The sequence below is a fragment of the Bos indicus genome, chromosome 12 (assembly GCF_029378745.1).
Source record: "Bos indicus isolate NIAB-ARS_2022 breed Sahiwal x Tharparkar chromosome 12, NIAB-ARS_B.indTharparkar_mat_pri_1.0, whole genome shotgun sequence".
NCBI lineage: Eukaryota > Metazoa > Chordata > Mammalia > Artiodactyla > Bovidae > Bos > Bos indicus.
Window position 1 is genome coordinate 31915491 of NC_091771.1, and position 23052 is coordinate 31938542.

Below are 23052 nucleotides of genomic sequence, written 5' to 3' on the forward strand. Positions count from 1 at the left end.
GTGCCTCCTGCTCCCCACCCGGCTCAGTGCCCCTGCCCTTGCCAGCAGCCAGGATTCTGGAAGCCCGGACCCTCTCGGAGGAATGTGGAGTGGCCCCGACGCTGTCAGTAACAAAGAGACGTCCCTTTGATAACCTAAGTGGAGCCTGCCCCGGAGTCTTCTGGACCCTTTTATTTACCTGGTTTCTTTCTTCCCACCCTGTCCTGCCCTAAGCAGCCTACTCAAGCTCCATGGGGTCACAGCCTCAGGCCCAGCCCCACCCCAGCCCCAAACTTCCCTATGACTTGGAGACCCAGGTACTGGTAGGCTGGGCCAGAGCCTTGAAGAGTGAAGGCTGGGGACAACCATTGAGGGTGATTCTCAGCTCAAGCCAAGAGGCTCTAAGAAATGCACCAGGCACCTTGGTCTCTGCTGGAGGCCTGTCCCACGTGGCACCTGCACTCCCCCAGGGCCACACACCTGCACCCAGAGGCCCGGAGGAGCTGCCTCCCCTCCCCCACCCAGAGCAGGTTTCCAGGGGTCAGGAACCCGACAAAGGGCTCTCAGAGGCTAAGCCATGGTGATGAAAAGACACCAGGCTCTCTTCCCATCAGCTACCTTGCACCCCTCCCTGATTGCTCCCAACAGCCTGCCCCTGCAGGAACCCAGATGGGCCCCCTCTTGGCTGAGGGAGCAACCCAGACATGAGGGGATATTTCTACTCCAAGGAGCTTGTCCAAGGACATCATTATTGCCTCCTTTCTCCTCACCCCCAGCCCAGGGCCCAGAACCATGGAGGGACCATGCTACTGCCATGAGGGCCCATTTCTTCATGAAGGACACCAGCCAGTGTCCTCTCTCCAGGCGTCACACCCCACACGCCAAGTGAGCATGGGCCTCTCTGAGATCTGGTGTGACCCCTGGGGCCAGATCAACCCAGGCCGCTCCCAAAGCATTTGGGCAGGCAGGCCAGGGCCCTTTCTCCAGGGCAGAGCGGAGACACAGCTGGAAAACCGGGACAATTAGCCAGCGGCCGGCGGCCATAAAAACGCAGGAAGCGGCCACCGCAGGGTGGAGGGGGCTGGCTGTCCCCAATAAAGCGATTGTCCCAAAGAATGCCCACATTCCGAAGACTTGGGCGCAAGCCTGGGCCTCAGCTTCCAGAGCTGGAGGCTTGGGAGGGGGCTGCGGGGGTGGCGGGGCGGGGGTGGGGGGAGGTGGAGGCGGAAAGAAGGATTGTGTCTCCCAGGAAGAGGAGGAAGATGTTTGCTAGATCAAACGTCTGCAATGCTCCCACCACTTAACCTCCCACATCCCGGCCTCATCCAGGTCCACAGACTTCCCACCCCCCCAACCCCGTGATCCCCCTCCCAACTCAGTGACTTGGATTCTGTAACAGGCTTTGTAATTTGTTTCCTATTTTATTTCTCAAGAGGTCCCATGACACTCAGTTATCCGGGCCAGGCCCGGGGAGATCCACAAGGATGATCTGCCACAGCCTTCACCAGTTGATTGCCCAGTTTGTTACCACCCGCCCTCCTCCATTGTAACCTCTTTCCTTAGGAAACACAGAGGACAGGAGGGACCAGCAAGGAGGAGATCCGAAGCCTGATCCTGCTGGGGCCTGGCCTCTCGGAACTCTGCGGCCAGCCGGCTGTCCTCTGTAAAGTGGAGAAGATGACAAGACCCGCTCTATTCCCGATCTGGGGAGATGTGAAGATCTAGGAGATAAAGGACACTGGATGGAGCTCCAGAGATCACACGAGGAAGTGACAAACACCAGAGACTGCTCGGCGGCGAGAACCGACAAGGGTGGATCTGCAGGAGAGCCACTGCGCCCCGCTGGTTCCCGGAGCGCTCAAAGCCACCCAGTCCGCCTGCGCAGCCCACTGCCCGGGCCGATCCTCAGATCCCAGGCTGGCAGCGCCGTCTGGACTCGGAGCAGACAGAGGTAGACTGGCAGCCGCAGGCCCCACTCCCCGAGGTCGCTGAACTGAGATGGGCACCTGCCCGAGCGAATCTGGTCGCCCTGAGCTCCTGTCCTCCGACTTGTCCTGGCGGGTCCCAAGCCAGGCCATGCAGTACAGGTCCCCAGGGCCGCCACTTCCAGCCCGAGACACAGTGCTTCCAAATCCAAGACCCTTTCCCACTTGGGGCTTTTCAGAAACAATCATCAGTGATGGCTCGGGGGTCTCTTCCCATCCCCTGGAGATGAAAAACTATTTTCTCTGGAGAAATGTTTTACTTTGCAAATGAGAATGGTTTTAAGCCATTGGTATGTTGTATGACATATATATACCTAGGTAGACATTAGCAGAAATCCTGGAGTCCCTTTTCCTGATTTTAAACCACGTATTTAAGTATATAAACATATAAGTGTAATTTGCTTAGTTTTCACAGGCAACAAACACACCAGGACCCAGCTCAAGAAACACCAGAACTCTAGCGAACCCTCCTGCTCCCCTCCGTTACCGCCCTCCCAGCAGCCTGACTACTACCACTCTCTTCTTGGTTTGCAGTCAAGATTTCTGAATTTGGAGTGTAAATGCTTTTTCAAAAAAATTAATAGCTTTAATTTGAGTCCCAAATGTGAGATGAACTCGGAGATATGACTTTCAACTAGGGTCTTAATTTATCTCTTGTGGAGGGCCAGCTGTTTCCCTAGGGAAGAAAACAAATGATCAGCGGTGACAGTTGTTTGAGGGGCACAGTCAGCCTGGCCAGGGGCACAGAGGGGAAAGGAACAGGCTTATTTCTCCCGGCTCCACCCGTCACCTCCCAGGCTGGCCCGAAACTCTGTCATCAAAGCAATGGCTTCCCTTTTTCTCTTTGGGATGGAAGGAGCTTCTTCTAGACACCCCCTCCCTTCCCTGCAAATGCAAAAACACAACTCCTCGGTTCCTAAACCCCGATTCCCACCAAGATAGCTCTCCCCACCCCTCCACCCCCTTTTGCAAGTCTCTTGATTTCATTCTTTGAACCTGTGATTGGAGGTTAAAGTGCACCAAGGTTGGAAGGAGGAAGCTCTTAACAATAAAGGTTTGAATATTTAGCTGTGATGGGTCGCAGCCCTCTCGAGAGCTCCCCCCCTCCTCCCTAATCTTTTAAAATGCAAATCGTGTTTCTAGGGGTTGTGCGCCGGGTGCGCGCTGCGCCTCGACGTCTCCAGCCATTGGTGTCTGTGTCATTACTAATAGAGTCTTGTAAACACTCGTTAATCACGTAAGGCCGCCGGCCTGGGGCTCCGCACGCCAGCCGGTGGCGGGTCTTCCCCGCCTCTGCAGCCTAGTGGAAAGGAGGTGGGAGGAAAGAAGGAAGAGAGAGCGGGAGGGAGGGAGGGAGGGAGGGAGGAGGCAGGCCCGAGGCAGGGACCGCCTCAGAGGCAGAAGCGCCGCGAGGAGCCGGCGGAGCTTCGCGGGCCGGAGCGCAGCCACCCGCCGTTCCGGCGCCCCCTCGCCCCCTTCGCCAGCGCGGCGCCCCCCGGCAACCTCCAGCGTCCGTCCCTGGGCAGCATGGTGAGGTTCGCCGTCGGGCCCTCGCCACCATGTACGTGAGCTACCTCCTGGACAAGGACGTGAGCATGTATCCCAGCTCCGTGCGCCACTCCGGCAGCCTCAACCTGGCCCCGCAGAACTTCGTCAGCCCCCCGCAGTACCCGGACTACGGCGGATACCATGTGGCGGCCGCGGCCGCCGCCGCCGCCAACCTGGACAGCGCGCAGTCCCCGGGGCCGTCCTGGCCTGCCGCCTACGGCGCCCCGCTCCGCGAGGACTGGAACGGCTACACGCCGGGGGGCGCGGCGGCCGCCGCCAACGCCGTAGCGCACGGCCTCAACGGGGGCTCCCCGGCCGCCGCCATGGGCTACAGCGGGCCAGCCGATTACCACCCGCACCATCACCCTCACCACCATCCGCACCACCCGGCCGCCGCGCCCTCCTGCGCCTCCGGCTTGCTGCAGACGCTCAACCCCGGCCCCCCCGGGCCGGTCGCCACCGCCGCCGCCGAGCAGCTGTCGCCCGGCGGCCAGCGGCGGAACCTGTGCGAGTGGATGCGGAAGCCCGCGCAGCCGGCGCTGGGCAGCCAAGGTGAGCTGGCGGGCGCCGGGGGAAGGCGCGGTCCCCGCGCGTCCGGGGACTCCGCGCAAGGGGGGCGGGGCGGGGCGACCGCGTCTAGGGGGCTCTGGACCCTCCCCCCCGGGGGTTGCTGCTCTGGACCCTGAGTAGGGGATAGCGGGGTCGGGAGTGGAGGTCCTGGTCTCAGGAGCCGCGTTCAGTGTAAAGCAAAGGGGAGGCTCCCTCCTTCCCACCGCCCTTCCTTCGTAAGGTCGGGTCTTCAGACCCTCGGGAGACTCCCGGGAACGTGGCGCAGCGCGGCTGCAGCGCAGTGATCGCGTCCGCCCGGCTTGCTGCCTCCAGTCCTCGCTCGGTGCGCGGCTACCCTGCAGCTCCCCAAGGCCGGGCTTTAGGGGCACACCGTCCTTCCCTGTCCCGGCCACTCAGGAAGAGCAAGGGACGGGGGTCCGGGAGGGCGGCGCGGTCGCGCGAGGGACCAGGTTTAGCCATTGGAACCAAAGGTAAGGATCGGAGCTGCCGCGCTGGGGAAACTGGGCGAAGCTGCCGAAGCTGAAAGAAAGTGTTGGTCCCGGGAACGAAGTGGGGAAGAGGTGCGGCTCGGGGGTTGGGGGAGCACCCGGGTCTTCAGACCTTTGATCTGCGCAGGGGTCATTTCAATCAAAAGCCGGAGGGCTGGGACTGGACGCCCCGGGAGTCCCCTCGTGTCTGCAGAGGGAGAAGGGGAGGCAGGGGTCGTGCGCGCTCCGCCGCTGCTCTAGACGGAGATCGTTTCTCCGGAACCTTCCTCCCCAGGGTCTGGTGTGTGTGCGCGTGTGAGTGTGTGTGTGTGTGCGCGCGCGTGAGTGTGTGTGCGTGTGTGCGCGCATATTCGTTTAACGAGCTTGCCCCAGAGATGTCTCTGCAGAGATCCCGGGTTGGCGGGACTGAGCAGGCTCTTGGGCTCCGGGTCTGCCCCGTCTGGCGTCTGAGTGTGTCCAGTGGGGAAGGAGCTCCAGTAGGTGTGGTGGGAGAGTCCTGCTGGCTCCGCTTTCCCTCCATGAAGTCTTTCCCAGCCCTCTGCACTTCCGCTTTTTCCTCTTCCCTCCTTTCAGGCCCAGCCCGGCTCGCATGCAGGTTATGGCCACTTTGCAGGGGTTTTATAGCCGATTACAGCCGCATAAATCAGAGTAGCCGTTGGGGGCTGTCTCCCGGGATCGGTTTTTTGCGTCACTGCGCATAAACCGGGACCCATCACCGGGGGGAACTGCGGCGGTCCGGGGAGGAGGCCTCGGGGCCGACCTGGAGGGTCGGCTGGGTCCCTTCCCCCGAGAGGAGGCGCGCTCGCCTGGACAGAGAGCGCGCCCGATGAAGGCCCTTGGCTATCCTGAGCCTGCCTGGGGCGCCGGCCCGCGGGGCCGGGCCGGGATCCTTGGTGCGTCCCAGGAGAATGCGCGCTGAGCAGGCTCGGGCGGGGGGGAGAGGGAGGCGTGCCACCGGAGCCTGGGCCGCGGGGTCAGCGGAGGAGAGGCCGCTGTGAAGTCCTGCGCCAAGGTGGCAAGGCCGCAGTCGGCGCCGGGCGCCCTTGTGATGTTAATGTGGGGCGGCCCGCCGGCCGGAGCCCGACTCCTCTGCGGAGCCTCATCCGTCAAGGGGCGAGTGGGGAAGGGGGGGCGGGTGGGACCCGACCCAGTCCGCTTTGATATACACCTTCCCATCCCTGCCATTGTCTCTTTTAGGGCCCGGAAAGAGGGTGGTGACTTTCGCAGTCAATAATGAATTCTGACAAGTCCCTCTCATCTCTCCCCTACTCCAGCCCCCTCCTTGGTTCCCAGGGGGTGCGGGGCATCTCCAAGGTCCTCGGGGCGCGAGCTGCAGAGCACACTGGGGCCTGGTCGCGCTGCCCCGGCCTCTCCGGATACTGAAAGGACAGCCCCCAGTCAGAGCCGCTCCCGAAGGCCCCAAGGCGAGTCCAGCTCCTGGAGAGTCCGGCTCGGAGAACTCCCCTGCGCCCGGCTCTCCGGCCCGGGGAGGTGTCCTTTGTGGCTCCCACCTGGCCCCCGTACACCATCTGCGTGGTGATCTAGTCTGATCCTCAGTTTGCCCCTCTGTACACAGGGGCCACCACCGCGGGCGGGCTGGGGGCGGTAGCGCAGGTTCCCAGGACGTGTCAGCTGCCTTTCCTTTCCCGGCGGGCGCAGGGTCGGGGCCACCGCGCGCATTCAAATGCGCCCGCCGCCGTGTTGATGTTAATGCGCCTGGCGGGGAGGGGGATGAAGGCCGGCCCGCCATTTGCTCAGTAGTGGTAATTCAAACAGAACGCGGTTGTTATTAAGGCATTGAAAGGGCTTTTCTTTGATAAGATCGCCTTGTCCTGCATTGTTTGAGGCTGTGTTCTCCTTTCAGCGGCTCCGGGGAGCTCCCTCTGATCCGGCCTGTATCTTCCCAGGGCGCTTTTGTTGTGGTTTGCAAAGGGTTTTACCTGAACAAAGTCGGCCTGCGGGGCATTAAACACCTCCGAGCAACTCCCCAGACCCTTTAGATCTTTCTGCAGCCCCGGGGCACCGGGCGATTGAACCTGTTCTTTTGGGGAGAAGACCCCGACCTGGGGCCGAGCGAGAACAGCTCTTGAGTTGGGGGATTCTGCCGAGGGTCGACCCGGGACAGACTCGGTGGAGACGCGGGGCTCCGGGCTGCTCTGACTCCAGTCGCACTATTTGTCAAGGCCCTTCAGTAAAACAATCAATGCAAGGTTTAATATGTTGACTCAATCCAATGAGCAGTAGATCACTGGTTAGGATAGCTCTGGCAGGGTTTGCAGCAGAAATAAATGGAGGATTAAAAAGAAAAGTGTGCCAACCCAGTTTCGCCCAGGTATAGAGCGTCCCCAGCGAGAGGAATTAGCGGCCTGCTAGACCCCTGCTTAGAATTCCACCGGATACGCCGGTGAGCCCGGGTGGGGGGGCGTGTGCGGTTTCTAGTGACCTGAGGGGACAGCTGTCAGCTGCTGCACCCCCTTTCCACTTCTAATAAAACAAACAGAAAGGGAATCCTCCCCCCACCCACATACCCACAATCCCAGCTGTTTTTACTGTGAGCTTTTTTTTTTTGAACCTCTGATGGGCCTGGAAATCTGAATATTCCCAGGACTGTTTTCCTTTTGGGCCTCATCAGCTCAGGTGCTGTATTTGCTTTACAAAACCCCAGATGGGGTTCTGCTGTCACCTGTATGTATTTTTCAGTTCAGTCGCTCAGTCGTGTCAGACTCTTTGCTACCTGTATGAATTTTTAGTTTCTCTTTAATTTTCAAAAAACCACTTAATTCCAAGACTAGGTTAGTTGTCCTGAATAGCACCCCCCCACACACCCTCTGGAGGGGGTCTTGTCAGACTCAGCAGGAACCAGCCAAACCGAGGCCCCCCAGGGCGATGGAGGAAGAGAAATGGTTCCTGGGTTAGGGAGGTTTGTCATTACCCATGACTGATGGGCTGCCCGGCAGTTCTCGGGGCTAACTTTGCCTTCCTCCACAGTGAAAACCAGGACGAAAGACAAATACCGGGTCGTGTACACGGACCACCAGCGTCTGGAGCTGGAGAAGGAGTTTCACTACAGTCGCTATATCACCATCCGGAGGAAAGCCGAACTGGCCGCCACGCTGGGGCTCTCAGAGAGGCAGGTGGGAACCCTCCAGGGCCCCGTCACCAACTGGGAGGCTCCAGTGGGGAGGGTTAGAAGCCAGGCCCCAGGATCCACCCAGTTCTGTGGGCAGATTAAGCAAGAGAATCGAGAGACTTTTCCTTCTAGATGCTTTTTTAAAAAGGCTTCTTCCATGTCTACTTGTCTTTTTAAAAAACATATGTATATTGTGATTTTTTTTTTTTTTTCTATTTCGGGGGACCTGGGAGGTAAAACACACACACGCACGCACACACACACACACACACACACACACACACAAACTGAGTTTAGTTTAATGCAGAATCCGATTTGGGTCAATAAAGACTTATTCTCTTTGTACCCAGTTCTTTATTGGGGGAAAAATTAATGTAGGATACCAGCCTCTGTCCAGAAAAACTATGGAGGGGTGAGGCTTAGCTCCTGAATGCTCTAGATTGTCAAATTCACAGCCAGGAAACCCCTCATTAAAACTCATTCTCAGCCCCAAGGCAAGGACTATTTCATTTCCGTTTAGCTTTGAGAGGCCAAAGGTTGTCATTTTGAAGTACATCTAGCCCTAGCCTCCTTGCTTGGTGTAGAAAGGACCTGGCAGTTTCTGTCTTCCTTAGTTCTGAGACTCTGAACTTTTCCAGTAAAGTTGTAGATAAAGGTTGCTCTGGAAAGAAACCTGAGGAACAAAGAGGGAGAGAGAGGCACTTCCCTCTTGAGACTGCATGGAGCTTGGGAGAAGCTCCAGCACTGGGCTGTTATATGGGCTGTCCAAAAAGCTGGGTGATGGGCTGCTGTCCTTCGGGTGCAGTGGGGACCTCTTTGGCTGGAGAAGGAGGCATTGGATCTAGTGTCAAATACTGTCCCTTTATGCTTTCGCTGTCTTCTTCACCGCCTTCTGTTTTTCTCCACCTTTTTCATTTCCAGGTTAAAATTTGGTTTCAGAACCGCAGAGCAAAGGAAAGGAAAATCAACAAGAAGAAGTTGCAACAGCAGCAGCAACAGCCGCCCCCACCTTCTGGGCCACAGCCTCCCCAGCCACAGCCAGGTCCGCTGAGAAGCGTCCCAGAGCCCCTGAGCCCCGTGTCTTCCCTGCAAGGCTCAGTGCCTGGGGTTCTGGGGCCAGCTGGGGGGGTGTTAAACCCTACTGTCACCCAGTGACCCGCAGCGGCCTGCAGTAGCAATTCCAGGCTGAGCCATGAGGAGCATGGACTCTGCTAGAACCCTCAGGAAAGACCCCCTCCCCTCTCACTCACTAATGTTTACCAGCTGACCTAGCCCTCCGAGCAGAAACAAAGGGGGGCCTGGGGGAAAGACGACTGTGGTTGGGGGCCTCAAGGATGACATTCTCCTAGATTGCGACTTTTTCCGTTCTGACTCTTTCTGCCAAGTGAGGAGATGGGAAAAGACACCCGGGCTTCCTTTAGTACTGGCGGACACGCTGCCTGGACTGGCGGAACAGACCAGCCTTTCAGCCCCCTGCTGCTCAGCTCTTGGCCTCCCAGATCTGCAGGACACGTCTCTGGTTGGAGCTAAGGCGGGAAAGGGGCTCAGGGGACTGCCAGGGATGGAACCAAGATGGTTAGGTCCACTAACTGCCCTCCAAGGTCCCCCTGGCCCTTCTCACCTCTAGGGCAGGCAAGACTTAAGCTGCAGAAGTCAGAGGCAGCTGAGATGGAGACCTGGGCCCACTGAAGCGTGCAGAACCCCCAGGTCTTTGTCTTTCTTCTCTTCCCTTCCCAGTGCAGGAAAGGCTTGGCTGGCGTATGCGCGTGGTCAATGGTAGTGTGAGAGGGTGGTTGCTGGACTCCAGGCCTGACAAGCGGGGGGCGGCCCTGGACAGGGCCTTGTTTAGAATGCCTGTCACCAGAGCTTCTCTGGGCTGAATGTATGTCAGTGCTATAAATGCCAGAGCCAACCTGGACTTCCTGTGATTTTCACAATCTTGGGGCTGATGAAAAAGGGGGAGTTTCTGTTGTTGTTGCTGCTGTTTGGGTTGTTGGTCTGTGTAACATCCAAGCCAGCATTTTAAAAGCCTTCTGGATCCATGGGGAGAGAAGTGATATGGTGAAGGGAAATGGGGGTGGGGGTGGGGTGGGGGGTGGTATTTGAACACAGTTGAATTTTTTTTTTTTCTAAAAAGAAAAGAGATAAAGGAGCTTTCCAGATTTCAGATTCTGTATTTATCGCCTATCAGGTTTTGTTTGAAATTGTGATTATTTTTTAAAGAAATGAAATATCCTTTCTCCTTGCAAGCTAGAATTAGGAAAATCAGGGCGGGGGTGGGGGGTGGAGAAGGTTATCTGGACAACCTCATTTTACCCCAGAGCACCAGAAGCCCGAGGGAGCGGTTTCTGAGACCTGCCCTGCCCCCAAGCCGAAGCCCAGCCTTGCCTTGTGGAATGCGTGGTTCTCCTGGGGGTGCCTGTGGGCAGGACACACAGCTGAACGCCCAGCTGCTTCTCAGCTAGGGGAACGGTGGGCAGTGGGCGCGAGAGAGCCCCTCACTGCGTCCCGTCAAGTCCACACGGAGGCCATCACCTTCAGTCCCTTCATCGGTGAGTCTCTTCTCCCCAGGATGCCCAGCATTCAAGTGAAAATCCTCGATTCTATTTCCCCAAGGCAAAGTTTCCGCGAACGTGCGTACTAAGTTGCCCCCATGGACTGTAGCCCGCCAGGCTCCTCTGCCCATGGAGATTCTCCAGGCAAGAAGACTGGAGTGGGGTGCCATCCCCTCTTCCAGGGGAATCTTCCTGGTCCAGGGATCGAACCTGCGTCGGCAGGCGGGTTCTTTATCACTAGCGCCACCTGGGAAGCCCAAGTTCCCACGACCGTGTTCTGTAAATGGCCTGTCTTGTTCCGTGCTGTTTCCTTTTCCCCGCCTTCCCTCCCCGGTCTCTCCCCTCTCCCGGATAAGAACTGGGAACCCAGCAAAGGGTTCGGCTGGGCACGGGGCTCCTGCCCTTGAGGTTTCTGGTCCTGGAAGCCGCTGAGCCGGGCGCGCTCGGCGGCCGCGGGGCCCGGGAAAAGGGGCTGTGTCCCCCACGCGGCCGCTCCGGGCCTGGATCGGCGTCTCCACCGAGGGAGGAGGTGCCCCGAGGGCTGGGCTGGACGGGCCGAGTTGCGAGGCAGGAATGCCCCCTGCAGCATCGCCCCGATTCCGCGGCGCTTCCGGGAGGCGCCTTCCCCTCGGCGCCTGGGACCCGGAGGCTGGGGGCGGGAGGCCGCGTGCCAGGCCCGGGGCGGGGGCGGCCAGGCAGCCGGTGGTCCCCGGGGGCCCGGCGCGGTTGCTATGCGTTGCCGTGAAACGCCTGTCAATAAAGCCTGTTTGGACAGTGGAGCGCGAGCACAAGGGTTGTTTGCTTAGTGGTTAGAGGTCCAAAAGTCGGCATGGTCCCGCCGCGAGCGATCACACGGGCCTCCCTTTCCCGGGGAGCGGGCCCCTAGCGCCGACGCCCGCGCGTCCGGAGGGCCCGCCGGGACCCCACTCGGGGAGGCGGGTTGCCCGCCGGTCCTCCCTGCCCCCGCCGCCTGCAAGGCCGGGAATGACGGCCGCGCCCCGCTACGCCGAGACACCGCCCCGAGAGCCAGCCCCCAGGGAACCCACGCGGGGACGCGGCGCGAGGGGGCAGTGCGGCCGGGAGAGGCCTGGGGAGGCCGGCGTCCTGACGTCAGGGTTCATTTGTGAGCTGAGGGCGGCGCGGGTTCGAGCGCCGTGGGCGCTGTGCAAGAGGATCGCAGGGGCGAGCCCCTGGGTCCCCTCGGCGCCCTGTCCCCGCTCCCGCCGCCAGGGAGCGCGCGCGCCCTGGGAAGAGCCGAGGTCCGGCCCACACTGCTAGCCGCCTCTGCAGGAAGGGGATGCAGTTGAGACCCAAGGGTGCAAGCCCCAGACCTCTTTCTCCCAACCCGCTGCTCCCAGACCCGCGTGGAGAGCCTTCCCGCCGCGGCCACGGGCCCAGGGAAGCTAAGTGCACACGGGGCCAGGTGCAGAAAATTCTTGGATCTGGTGCATGTTTAAGAAAAGCAAATTTAGGGGAGGGGAGCTGTCCACTCTTCTAAAAAGGTCTTTTGGGGGAACTTCCTTGGTGATTCGGTAGTTAAAACTCCACGCCTCCACTGTTAAAAGCGCGAGTTCTGTCCCTGATCGGGGAACTAAGATCCCAGGGTGCCCTACTCCCCCCAAAAGTCTGCACAAGACGTTTCTTTAAAAAAATTTTACAGAAATATAGGTATGATATTAATTTACGGGAAGAGCGAGAACTTAGGATAAACAAAGGGGGGAGATGCAGCAGTATTGTGGAACTCATGTAAAAAAGAAGGTATATATGTAGAGAAAGCAGGCCAAGTCTTTCTTTTTCCTGTAAACAATTCATAATTTTATCATATTCATCTCATAAAGTTAACAAGATAGGCTGCTAGTTGAAAGCCACGAAAGTTTCAGTGAGTTTCCTTGCTCTCTGATACTATCAGGCAGGAGGCTGACAATGATCAAGAATATTGATCTTAAATAGAAATCTAAACACATAAACAGCAATATTCTGGCTGTTGTTATTGACAACCACCTGGGAGGAAAGGAGCAGAAATAAATCTCAGCTACAGAATCTTAGGAAGAGATTATGGGTTTTTAAGAGCGCTATTCACAACTTGTTTTAGAATCAGTTTAAGAACCCTGGGAAGATTACAACCTCCCAGCCACCACTTCCTCATCTGTAAATGGAGATCAAATGCAATGTAAGCAGATGCAAGTTATGGGGTTACACTTATGATTAGACCCCAATAATGACATGAACTCCTCCTCTTTTTTTTTTAGTCATGAACCATCTTCTCTGAAGTGCTCAAGGGTCCTTATAGTTAATGTTTGAACAAGGATCATTTTTCAAATCATTAGAGAATTATTACCTTCCAGAAGTTTTCCTCCTGTATTTAGCTCTGCTTACTTTGTCAAAATAGCCTCAAGTCTGTTGTCTTTTGATTTCCACTGCCTGTGTGTCTGCACAAACTCTCAAGTGGCAAAACATGAACATTCCAGATGAGAAGATGAGTTATGGCTCTGCCCAGCTTACCTGTCCTTTCGTCTACTAGGTAAGATGGATCCACGCACTTTCAGTTGTATTTAGGAGACTCAGATTAGTTGAGGATATCAATCAGAATCCTTTAACCCAGAAGAGGCACAGAGGCAGACACTCTTCCTCAGTTCAGTTGAGTTCAGTTGCTCAGTTGTATCTGACTCTTTGCAATACCATGGACTACAGCATGCCAGGCCTTCCTGTCCATCACCAACTCCTGGAGTTTACTCAAACTTATGTCCATTGAGTCGGTGATGCTATCCAACCATCTCATCATCTGTTGTCCCCTTCTCCTCCCGCCTTCAGTCTTTCCCAGCATCAGGGTCTTTTCCAATGAATCAGTTCTTCGAATCAGGTGGCCAAAGTATTGGAGTTTCAGCTTCAACATCAGTCCTTCCAATAAATATTCAGGACTGATTTCCTTTAGGATGGACTGGTTGGATCTTGCAGTCCAAGGGACTCTGAGGAGTCTTTTCCAACACCACAGTTCAAAAGCATCAATTCTTCCGTGCTCAGCTTTCTTTATAGTCCAACTCTACCTAGGCGATATTAAAAGTTTTGTTATTTTGAAATAATTTCCAGTCTAATACCTCAATATCAATTCTGTACTCTGCCAGGAGCTGGGCTGCCAGCCCCCCACCCCCCCAGATGCTGTGGGTTCAATTCTTCAAGCCTTCCCTTAAAGTCATTTAATATGAGCATTTTCTTCTAACACCCATAATTTTCCCTTACACAAAAACTATAGCAGCAGATTTTGCGTTAAACTAGTATTGCTTTGGAGGATAAGGAAAACATTCATATCTAAATAATGTAGGTTACCTTGTATTTTAAATCAGCATTTAAATTATTTTCTTAAATTCTATTTAGACTATACAATCTTCCAACCCCCATAATTCTCACATTTAAAGTTTTGTTTTTTTTTTTTCTGAGGGGGGGTGGATTTTTCCTTTTGCCTCCTCCTCTTCTACAAGAGTTGACTATGATTTTAGGAAATCAAGCAGGTTTTATTGCTAACTGGGACAAGCCAAGTGGGGGGGCCAAAACAATCACTAAATATTTTCTTTACTTATACGCCAGAGGAAATACACACTTCTTCTATCATTCACTTCTTGAAGGTTATGAAATTAGATCTAGGAAAATACCCTCAAATTCCAAATAAAGAAAGTAGAATCTGTCAATTCTAGAGATTATAGCCACATTTACTTTGACATTCTTCTTGGAGGTATCAGTTTAGAGAAGGTGGGAACAAGTACATAGGTGACCTTTCAGGTTTGTGTCTCTACTACTCAAACATTTATTTTAACAACAGTTTTTTTCAAATTGAAATTTGTCACTAACCTTGGTTGATACAGATAATATCAATTAAGTTCCCAGAGCTCCAAAGATAATGACTGGTGTGGGCTTCCCTGGTGGCTCAGACAGTAAAGAATCTGCCTGCAATGCAGGACACCTGGGTTTGATCCCTGGGTCGGGAAGATCCATTCGAGAAGGGAAGGGCAACCTACTCCAGTATCCTTGCCTGGAGAATCCCATGTACAAAAGAGCCCGCCAGGCTACAGTCCATGGGCTTGAAAAGAGTCAAGACACCACTAAGTGACTAATGCTTTCACTTATTCTTCTTTATTTAGGATCCTGATGATTCTGTGCTTGAAATCTAATCTATAAACCAGAACACCACCAGTTTGATCCATGAGGAAGAGTTCCCTGACATTCAGTGATAATCAAACAGTCCGCCCTACACACACACTCACACGTACTTAAAATAATATTCAGGTCATGTACTGGGTTTATGGGTCAAGTAATTTTATTGGTAAGAAGGAACCTAGGCATTTCATGCCCCCCCCCCCTTTTCATGATCAATACCAGAACATTTTTTTTTCCATTGCATGCCTTTTAATATCCGTGTTTTAATTTCTAGGAAAGAAATTCTTTTCTAATTGTTCATGTGTTATCTCAGAACTTTCAGGACAGTCTGCTCTCATAAAACTTTGTATCTGCAGTATGGCAATAATAGGTTTTATACAAGGGGTAGTTGATAAATTCCTGTCCAATCTCAGGAAAGCAAACAATGAAAAACAAAGTAGGAGCTAAAGTCATTGTAGTATACGCAAACAATGGCTTGTTGGTTGGCACCTGAATAATTTTAATTTACTGACAATTAGTGGAATCAATGACAAAGATTGAGTATTAATACCTAAACCACAGATTAGGAGCTGTAAAAATTGACGTGGGCAGGCTCTGTCTTTTACTCATGAAAGACAGTATATATTCTTTCACTTTGTGTATCTAGTGTATTAAAAACAACAACCAGGACAAAATTCAGTGGCTCTAGATCCTATTTTTAGCCCTCCCTCTTTTCTAGGCAAAACTCTGGTAGGGTGTATGTGCCCTGCTAGAGGCAAACAGAAGAAAGACACAATTAATTGAGAACAAAAGAGACCATTGTCCAATACATAGCGATATAGAAGCATACATGGAGGACAGAAGAAAAAAAAGACTGCTATCTGGAATCTACATGTATTAAAAATAAAAAGCATAATGTTCCTGCTCAAACCACCTTACTGAAAAGAATGCAGATTTCAGAAATCCAAATTCCTCTAGTTATTTTCCTGTTATTACAGTTTTCATCATAGCTGTGAATCTCATATAACCGCCTTTATACTTTTAGATACCTGTGAGTGATATATTGTTAAACACAATAGACCAACACTCTGTTGGTCCTGATGTTCAGCCAACAACCAGCATGTATTCCTCATTTCTAGGGTGAGAGTCTTGAAACGCACCCACGTGGTTATGATAACTGTGCAGGGGGTGGAGACATGGCCAGAACAGGGAACCAGAAGGCAACACTACCAGACAATCGGGCCGTCTGAAGCTGTTTAGGGAATAAATTTTTAGAGGGACATGTATTAGCGTATTAAGCTGGGCGCTCCTTTTACAAATGTCAAGCCACACGGGACAGGCAGCAGGCTCCTCCCTTAGTGGGAACTTTTAGTTAGTCCCCACCTCGCACCTTTATCTCAGAGAATCGATTGCCTGGATTCGAGTCTTTGCAAAATGTTTTAGACAGAAAAATAAAAAGCAAACCTTGCTCATGCATATAGACAAGTCGTCTGAAACAGGCTTGGGGGTAGAGGGTGTTCGGCCAGGTATGGAGGCGTCGGTGCGCGGCCCCAGCCATCAGGGAAGATGCGCTCAGGTGGCCGGGGCCTCGCCGCTCCCCCTGCGGCCCGGGCTCATAGATCAAAGTGGCGAACCCCTGCCCCAGGCAGCCGGACCTCCAGGGGGCGTCGGGCGCAGGTGTAGCGTCTCCCCGCCCCGGACGCCGCGCCGGCTCCTCGCCCGGCGGGGAAAGGCAGTCTGCTGGCGTCCGGGCGCCTCCGGAATGGAGGCTCAGCTAGGACCCCGCGGGGAGATTCCAGACAGATTCCTTTTCTTCTTCGGAGCATCTCGATCTCCACCGCCGCCTGGTCGTCAGGGTGAAATGGGTTCTTGATTTTTCAATGCGCGCCCGCTAGGAGTGGGGCGGTGCTGGGCCCCGGGCTCCGGGAGGGCGCGGCGGCCTCCCGGTGCTTCCTGAGCGCCCCGCGCGGGAGGGACTTGACCTGGAAGGTGAGGTGGGAGGCGGGCGCGCCCAGCTCCGCGCCGGGCCGGGCAGGCGCCAGGGGCCCGGCAGGCGGCGCTGCTGCTCCGGCGGAGCGGCCGGGTCCCGGGACGCCGGCGGTGCCCAGCGCCCGAACGGGCGGGGCGGGGAGTGGGGTCACGGCCGGGGCGGCCCTCTGTGCCTCTCCCGCCTCCCCGCAGAGGGGCGCGGGCCCGGGATCCACGGCCGGCGGGATCGCGCGGCATCGCGGATGGGGACAAGCCCACCCTTCCGGCCTCTCCGGGCCGCGCGGACACCTTGCCCCCGGGGCCCCTTCCCGGCGGGGCGAAGAGGCCACATCCCCAGGAGCCGCGGGCCCGGTGGATGCCCCCCGTCCTCGAGCCTTTTCTCGCAGACGGATGTGTCCCTTGTCTGCCCCGCACGGGACTCCAGAGAGCGTCCAACTTAACGACTAGTGAGGGCCGATCCCCGACCCGGGCCCGCTTTGGGGGATTGGGGGAGGGCGGGATCTCTCTGGATCTAAATAATTTACTCGCGGCTAAATAATTTACCCAGGGTTTTCCCCTCCTGCCAACTCCCTCCCCTACACCCCTGCTCCCGACTTCCTGCTTTGTGCAGCCCCGGGGAGAAAAGGGCCAAGTCTACATAAAAGTTAATATTAATAGCGGTGGAGGCGACGGCAGGTGCTTCTCCAGACCTCTTCGTCCCCTCTCGCCCCCTCCTCCTCCAAGCCCTGCCTCCTCCTCCAAGCCCCTTTTTAAAAATTGGAGATGGGCCTTGTGCCTGGGGGACCCTTTCTGAAATAAGGGCTCTGGGGTGAGCAGCCTGTAGCCACGTTCTTTGTAACTTGTATCCTCCTTGCAGTCGTCCTGGACGCGGAAAGTGGCAAAGGTCGGGCGTGCACCCGGCGGTAGCAGCCCCCGCGCGCCCGGTTCGTATGCAGAGCACCGGGTCAGATAAGCGCGCAAGCGAGTCAGCAGGTTTGACGGGAAAGATACCCGGCAGGAAGGGGACGGGCTGAGCAAACTCACGGGAGGGGTGTGTGTTGGGGGGAGGGACACAAAAGTTACAGGCGCAACAAGCCCGAACTATGGAGAGAATTCCTAGTAAAGCCACGAACACATTTTTCTAACGCGGTGGCAAAGGATGCCAATAGGCTGTCCTTCTCATCGCAAATCCTGGCTGGGTTTAAGTTTTTACTAACGCCAGTTGAGGCTTTCCACAAATAGTTCCTTCCAACAAATTTAAACAAGGCAGAGATGTGGGAAAAGTTAAAACTCCCGCCCCGCTTCTTTCATTGGGCTTTCCTTGTAGCTCAGCTGGTAAAGAATCCTCCTGCAATGCGGGAGACATGTGTTCGATTCCTGGGTTGGTAAGATCCCCTGGAGAAGGAAAAGGCTACTTACTCCAGTGTTCTGGCCTGGAGAATTCCATGGACTGTATAATCCATAGGGTCGCAAAGAGTCGGACACAACTGAGCGACTTTCACTTCCTTCAATCCCTTCCCTCTGGGGTACCAATGTTAACATCCTGGGCTACATCAACCCAAGAATTTTTTGTGCTTAGGCAAACATGTATCACATCTTACAAACTTATATCTCGTTTTTTGTTCTTCCTTTGTCTCTCCTTAAAAAAACATTGAAGTCATACTTTTCTTTGTGACTTGCTTTTATTAGTTAATAATACATCTTGGGGACTTCCCTGGTGGCTCAGATGGTACAGAATCTGCCTGCCAATGCAGGAGAGGATACCTGGGTGGGGAAGATCCCCTGGAAGAGGAAATGGCAACCCACTCCAGTATTCTTGCCTGGGAAATGCCACAGAAGAGCCTGGCAGGCTGCAATCCCTGGGGTCGTATAGAGTCTGACTGGACTGAGCACGCACACACAGAGTTGATTTACAATATTGTGTTAATTTCTACCTCCCCTTCAAAACAGCAGGAACTCATTAAACAACAACAAAGATATCAAGGGCATTTCCCCAGGTCATTATATGTAAATCCAATTGACTCTTTTAAATGGTTGCTGCATTGTAAATTTAGATGCCGTAACTTTACTCATTCCTTATTCACCAATTTCTTTGAATGTTTATTTTGTTCTAGGTGCTGGGAAACAGTGTTAAGAGCACAGATAAAATCTTAGGTCTTGGGAAGCTTACATTCTAGAGGGTAGAGACTGAAAACATTTTTTTTTCAACTACTTCCCTCCTACTGATGGATATTTATGTTGCTGTCAGCATTTTCTATCATAAATGGTACAAGGGTAAGCATCTTTTTACATATATGCTTTTGTATATTTGTATTTTTAAAGGCTAGATTACTCAAATTGGAAATCCTAGGTCAGAGAAAATTATCATTTTAAGCTTTTTTCATTTTTTAGCTTTAATAAATATAGGCATTGCTTCCCAAAAGGGTTTAACAAGTCACAGTACCTCCCAGCTGCCTATAAGTGAATTTGCCTTTCTCCATGGCCTCTTTGCACTAGAAATTATTGCTTACACTTTTTAACTCTGATGGACAGAAAATGGTAACTAATTCAATTTTATGTTCCATAATTTACTAAGCATATTTTCTTTTCTTTTTTTTTGCATTTCTTTGTGGTCTGCTTGAATCTATTATTTTCTAGTAAACAGATGGAAAAGAAACAGTGTTTATGCATCCCAGGCCTTGTGCTTGATCCTTTAAATTATTTCATTTAATCTTTGCAAATGAAATAACAAGCTCCAGGAGATGGTGAAGGACAGGGAAGCCTGGAGTGCTGGGGTCGCAAAGAGTGGGACACGACTGAGCGACTGAACAACAACAAAATCTTTGCAAAACCCAACGTCTAGCCCTATGAGATAGATTATGATCCAGGCCTTTCTGATGCCAAGTGTGTGTGAAAGTGTTAGCTGCTCAGTTGTGTCTGACTCTTTGCGATCCCACGGACTATAGCCCGCCAGGCTTCTCTGTCCATGGAATTTCCCAGGCAAGAATGCTGGAGTGGGTTGCCATTCCCTTCTCCAGGAATAGAAGAACCCAGGGATCGAACTCAGGTCTCCAGCACTGCAAGCAGATTCTTTACAGTCTGAGCCACCAGGGAAGCCCTTCTGGTGTTAAACACCGTGTTATTTAAGCCACCATTGAGTCTGCTCTTTGAATGTGGCCCACTTTCTAAGTATGAAGGCAAAGGAAGAATCATAAAATGGTACATAATTATCAGAAATAGCATTTTCAAAATTTAAAAGCAAATTAAAAGTGACAAAAGTATTTGCTACAAAAATGTCTGTGGATTGTTTTCCTTGATATATACAGAATTCAAAGCAAAATAATAAGAAAAATTCTAGACTGCTAATGAAATATCATCAAATAACTTAATACTTTAAAAAGTCTAATACTCAGTGCTGGTGAGAGAAAGATATGGAGGCACTTTCTATACTATGATAAAATTGTAAATTGATATGTCTTTGGCAATTTGGTAATATATTTTAGAAGTCTTAAAATACACTCAAGTTTAGTAATTCCATATCTAGAACTAATCTAGGGAAATAACCAGAAATAGGGAGTTGGAAACAAATGTCCAACATTAATATTTTGAGCAACTAAATTATGGTATACCCATTTGGTAGAATATTGTGTAACCATTAAAGCCACTGTTTTCAGTATTATTTCATGTTTTTTTATTTAAGTTTTCAGAGTGTTTAGTAATCTGAGGAAATTTTTTTTTTTTTTTTTTTTTTGGTCTCATACATCAAAAAAGGCAGGGCACAAAAGAATTATACAGTGTGCTCTTCTGTGTACTTATGTATCTAGGCTGAAAAATGGCCGTCTAAAAGACATCAACAGGCCAAACTCTGGAAACTGTGACTGTGTGGCAAAAACCACACAAGCCAAGAAAATGACACTGAAATCAAAACGAAACCAAATACTAAAATCGAGAAATCCCACCCCAACAATCGGTGCAGATATGATTAAATTAAGGACCTTGAAAGGGAGAGATTACACTGGATTATTCATATAGGCCCTAAATGCCACTGTCAGCGTCCTTTTCAGAGAGGCAAAAGTAGATTTCTCTCTTACACACACCTGAAGGTGATATGAAGCAGCAGTGAGAGATCTGAGGCTGGCCTGGGAGACGGGATTGATGCAGCTGCAAGCCAAGACACATCAGCAGCTGGAAGAAGCGAGGGTTAGACCGTCACCCACAGTGACGCACCTTGCTCTCAGCCTGGTTTTGGACTCTGGCCTGAAGAACTGTGAGAGAATAAATTTGTTGTTTTAAGCCAGCACATATATGATAGTTTCTTACAGCAGCCACAGGAAACTAATATGGTGGTGTCTCTTCTGTTGTATCAGAAGCAACTTGAAATTCAGTGTCATACAGCGGGTACTTTGTTATGTCCATGGATTCTGTGGATCAGGAACCCACATAGGGTACAGCAAGAATGGCTTATGTCCACTCCAGAATGTCAGGACCCTCAGGAAGACTTGAGTGGCTGGGGCAGAAATCATCTGGAGGTTGCTTTTTTTTTTTTTTTTTCACATTTTTATTTCTTTAGTTGCACCATTCAGCTTGCAGGATCTTAGATCCCTAACCAGGGATTGAACCTGGGTCACCGCAGTGAAAGTAATGAATCCTAACCCACTGGACTACTCGGGGAATTCCCTGAATTCTTTTATTCAGGTATTTGGTGGGTAGGCTGAAAGGAGCCAAAAGTTGGGATCACTGTGGATGGTTAACGTCTTCCTGTGGCTTGTACCTCTTCCCAGCAAACTTAAAAAGTATAAAAACCACTTTTTCCATTGTGGTGCAGAGCTCTGGAAATCTGTGATCCCAGTGAGCAGGAGGGAGGCTCTGTGCCTATTATGATCTACCTTCAGAAGTCACTTTAGGGCTTCTCTGGTGGCTCAGTTGGTAAAGAATCCACCTGCAATGCAGGAGACCCTAGTTTGATTCCTAGGTTTGATTCCTGGAGAACAGATAGGCTACCCACTCCAGTATTTTGGCCTGGAGAATTCCTTGGACTGTATAGTCCATGGGGTCACAGAGAGTCGGACACAACTGAGTGACTTGCACTCACTTTTAGAAGTCACACAGTGTCATTTTCAATCCATTGGTTGAAGAACTGACACACTTCTCAAATTGAAGAGGAAGAGAATAAATGTACCTCTCTATGGGAGGAATGTAAAAGAATTTGCGGCCATATTTTCAAGTTAGTTCCGTGCCCACAAACTATTTACATTCCTCATGTGCAAGTTCTCTCCTCCTGAAGTTTTATCTTTCCTACTAAGGCATTGGGTTCAGGCTTGGGTGACAGGGGCCCCTGATACAAATCAGGTCCCGGTGGATGTTGGACTCCTTGACTTCAGCTCTTTCTTTGGGTTTCGTTCCACTTAATCTGAAAACTGATGAATTAGAGACAAGTTTTCTGTAACTTCTCCCTCAAATAAACCTTACATATTAATATAATCAGGGCTTCCCAGGTGGCACTAGTGGTAAAGAACCTTCCTGCCAATGTAGGGGATGCGGGTTGGATCCCTGGGTTGAGAAGATCCCCTGGAGGAAGGCATGGTAACCCACTCCAATATTCTTGCCTGGAGAATCCCAGGACAGAGGAGCCTGGCAGGCTACATTCATAGGGTCTCAAAGAGTCAGACCTCTCTGAGGTGACTAAGCATGCATGCGCTAATACAATGGTGGGACAAGTATAGGATAACTGCTATAGATACTCCTGTTCTAAAGTGGAGAAAATAGAAATGCATAGCCATCACTGGTATATATTAATTAGATATTGACCCTTCAATCTCTCTCTTTAAAAAAAATCTTAACAATTTAGTTGTTGAAGAAAACAGGTTTATTTGTCCCATGGAGTAGTCTACACCCTGGCTTGCTGATTATATTGTCATTAGTCATTGTATGATTATATTCATAAATATAGAAATATATTCCCCATTTCTGAGATAAATGATAAATGGAAGTATACAACATATATGAAGAGTTATTCTTTGAAAACATAACTGTATCTCTTAGCCAAAAGTGTGGAATCCAAACAGGCCTCCTGAAATCTCACCAGAAACTATATTAAAGTGGATCAGAGCATAGAAGTGGTAAATAAAGTGAAAAGTGTAAAGAAATCCGTGGACCATGTTGGTATCAGGGGAGGGAAAAGAAAGAATCATATGCATTGGGAAATTATAACCTCAACAATGAAAATCCAGTAAGAAGCAAAAGGACTGGATGGGAAGAAGGGAGATGCTAGTTGCACTGAATTCCTTCATGCATTCATTCCTGTAACGACTCCTCTATTTGCTAAGCACCGGCCAAGCACAGGACTGTATGTTGTGTGTCATAGCACTGGTAGAACTACTAAAGGAAAGTAAAAATGAAAGAAGGAAATGCTTGGGAAAGAAACATGGAGACTCTCCGTACACTTCCCTGGAAGTTTATTTGGCTTAGCGTGTTCCAGAATTGCAGGTTAGGAGTGGGATGCACTTGGCTTTCTTGGATGATGGACTCTTGTCAGAGTTGATATGAGAGGTGTGATATCTATGCCAAGGGGGACAATGGCAAGCTGACTAACGGCCCCAAGCAAGGCTGGGGGTCCTAACCTGGAGCCCGAGAGGTGTTGCGTTACAAGGTGAAGGGACTGTGGTTAAGGATCTTGAGATGCGGACAACCATCCGGAGCATCACGAGGGTTTTTATGTGGGG

General features: G+C 52.0%; 1 protein-coding gene across 2 annotated transcripts; it reads left to right on the forward strand.

The window, feature by feature from the left end:
* The first annotated feature begins 3511 nt into the window (after nucleotides 1–3511).
* On the forward strand, nucleotides 3512–9618 carry CDX2 (caudal type homeobox 2). 2 transcript variants are annotated; one of them, XM_019971879.2, is made up of 3 exons: nucleotides 3512–4064; nucleotides 7559–7704; nucleotides 8622–9618. In XM_019971879.2, the coding sequence occupies exons 1-3, from the start codon at nucleotides 3524–3526 to the stop codon at nucleotides 8853–8855; spliced, it is 921 nt and encodes a 306-aa protein (XP_019827438.2). In that variant the 5' UTR covers nucleotides 3512–3523; the 3' UTR covers nucleotides 8856–9618. The 2 variants fall into 2 exon arrangements, with proteins under 2 accessions (XP_019827438.2, XP_070656051.1); XM_070799950.1 differs by having other exon boundaries at nucleotides 7559–7700; nucleotides 8622–8824.
* The last annotated feature ends 13434 nt before the right edge of the window (nucleotides 9619–23052 follow it).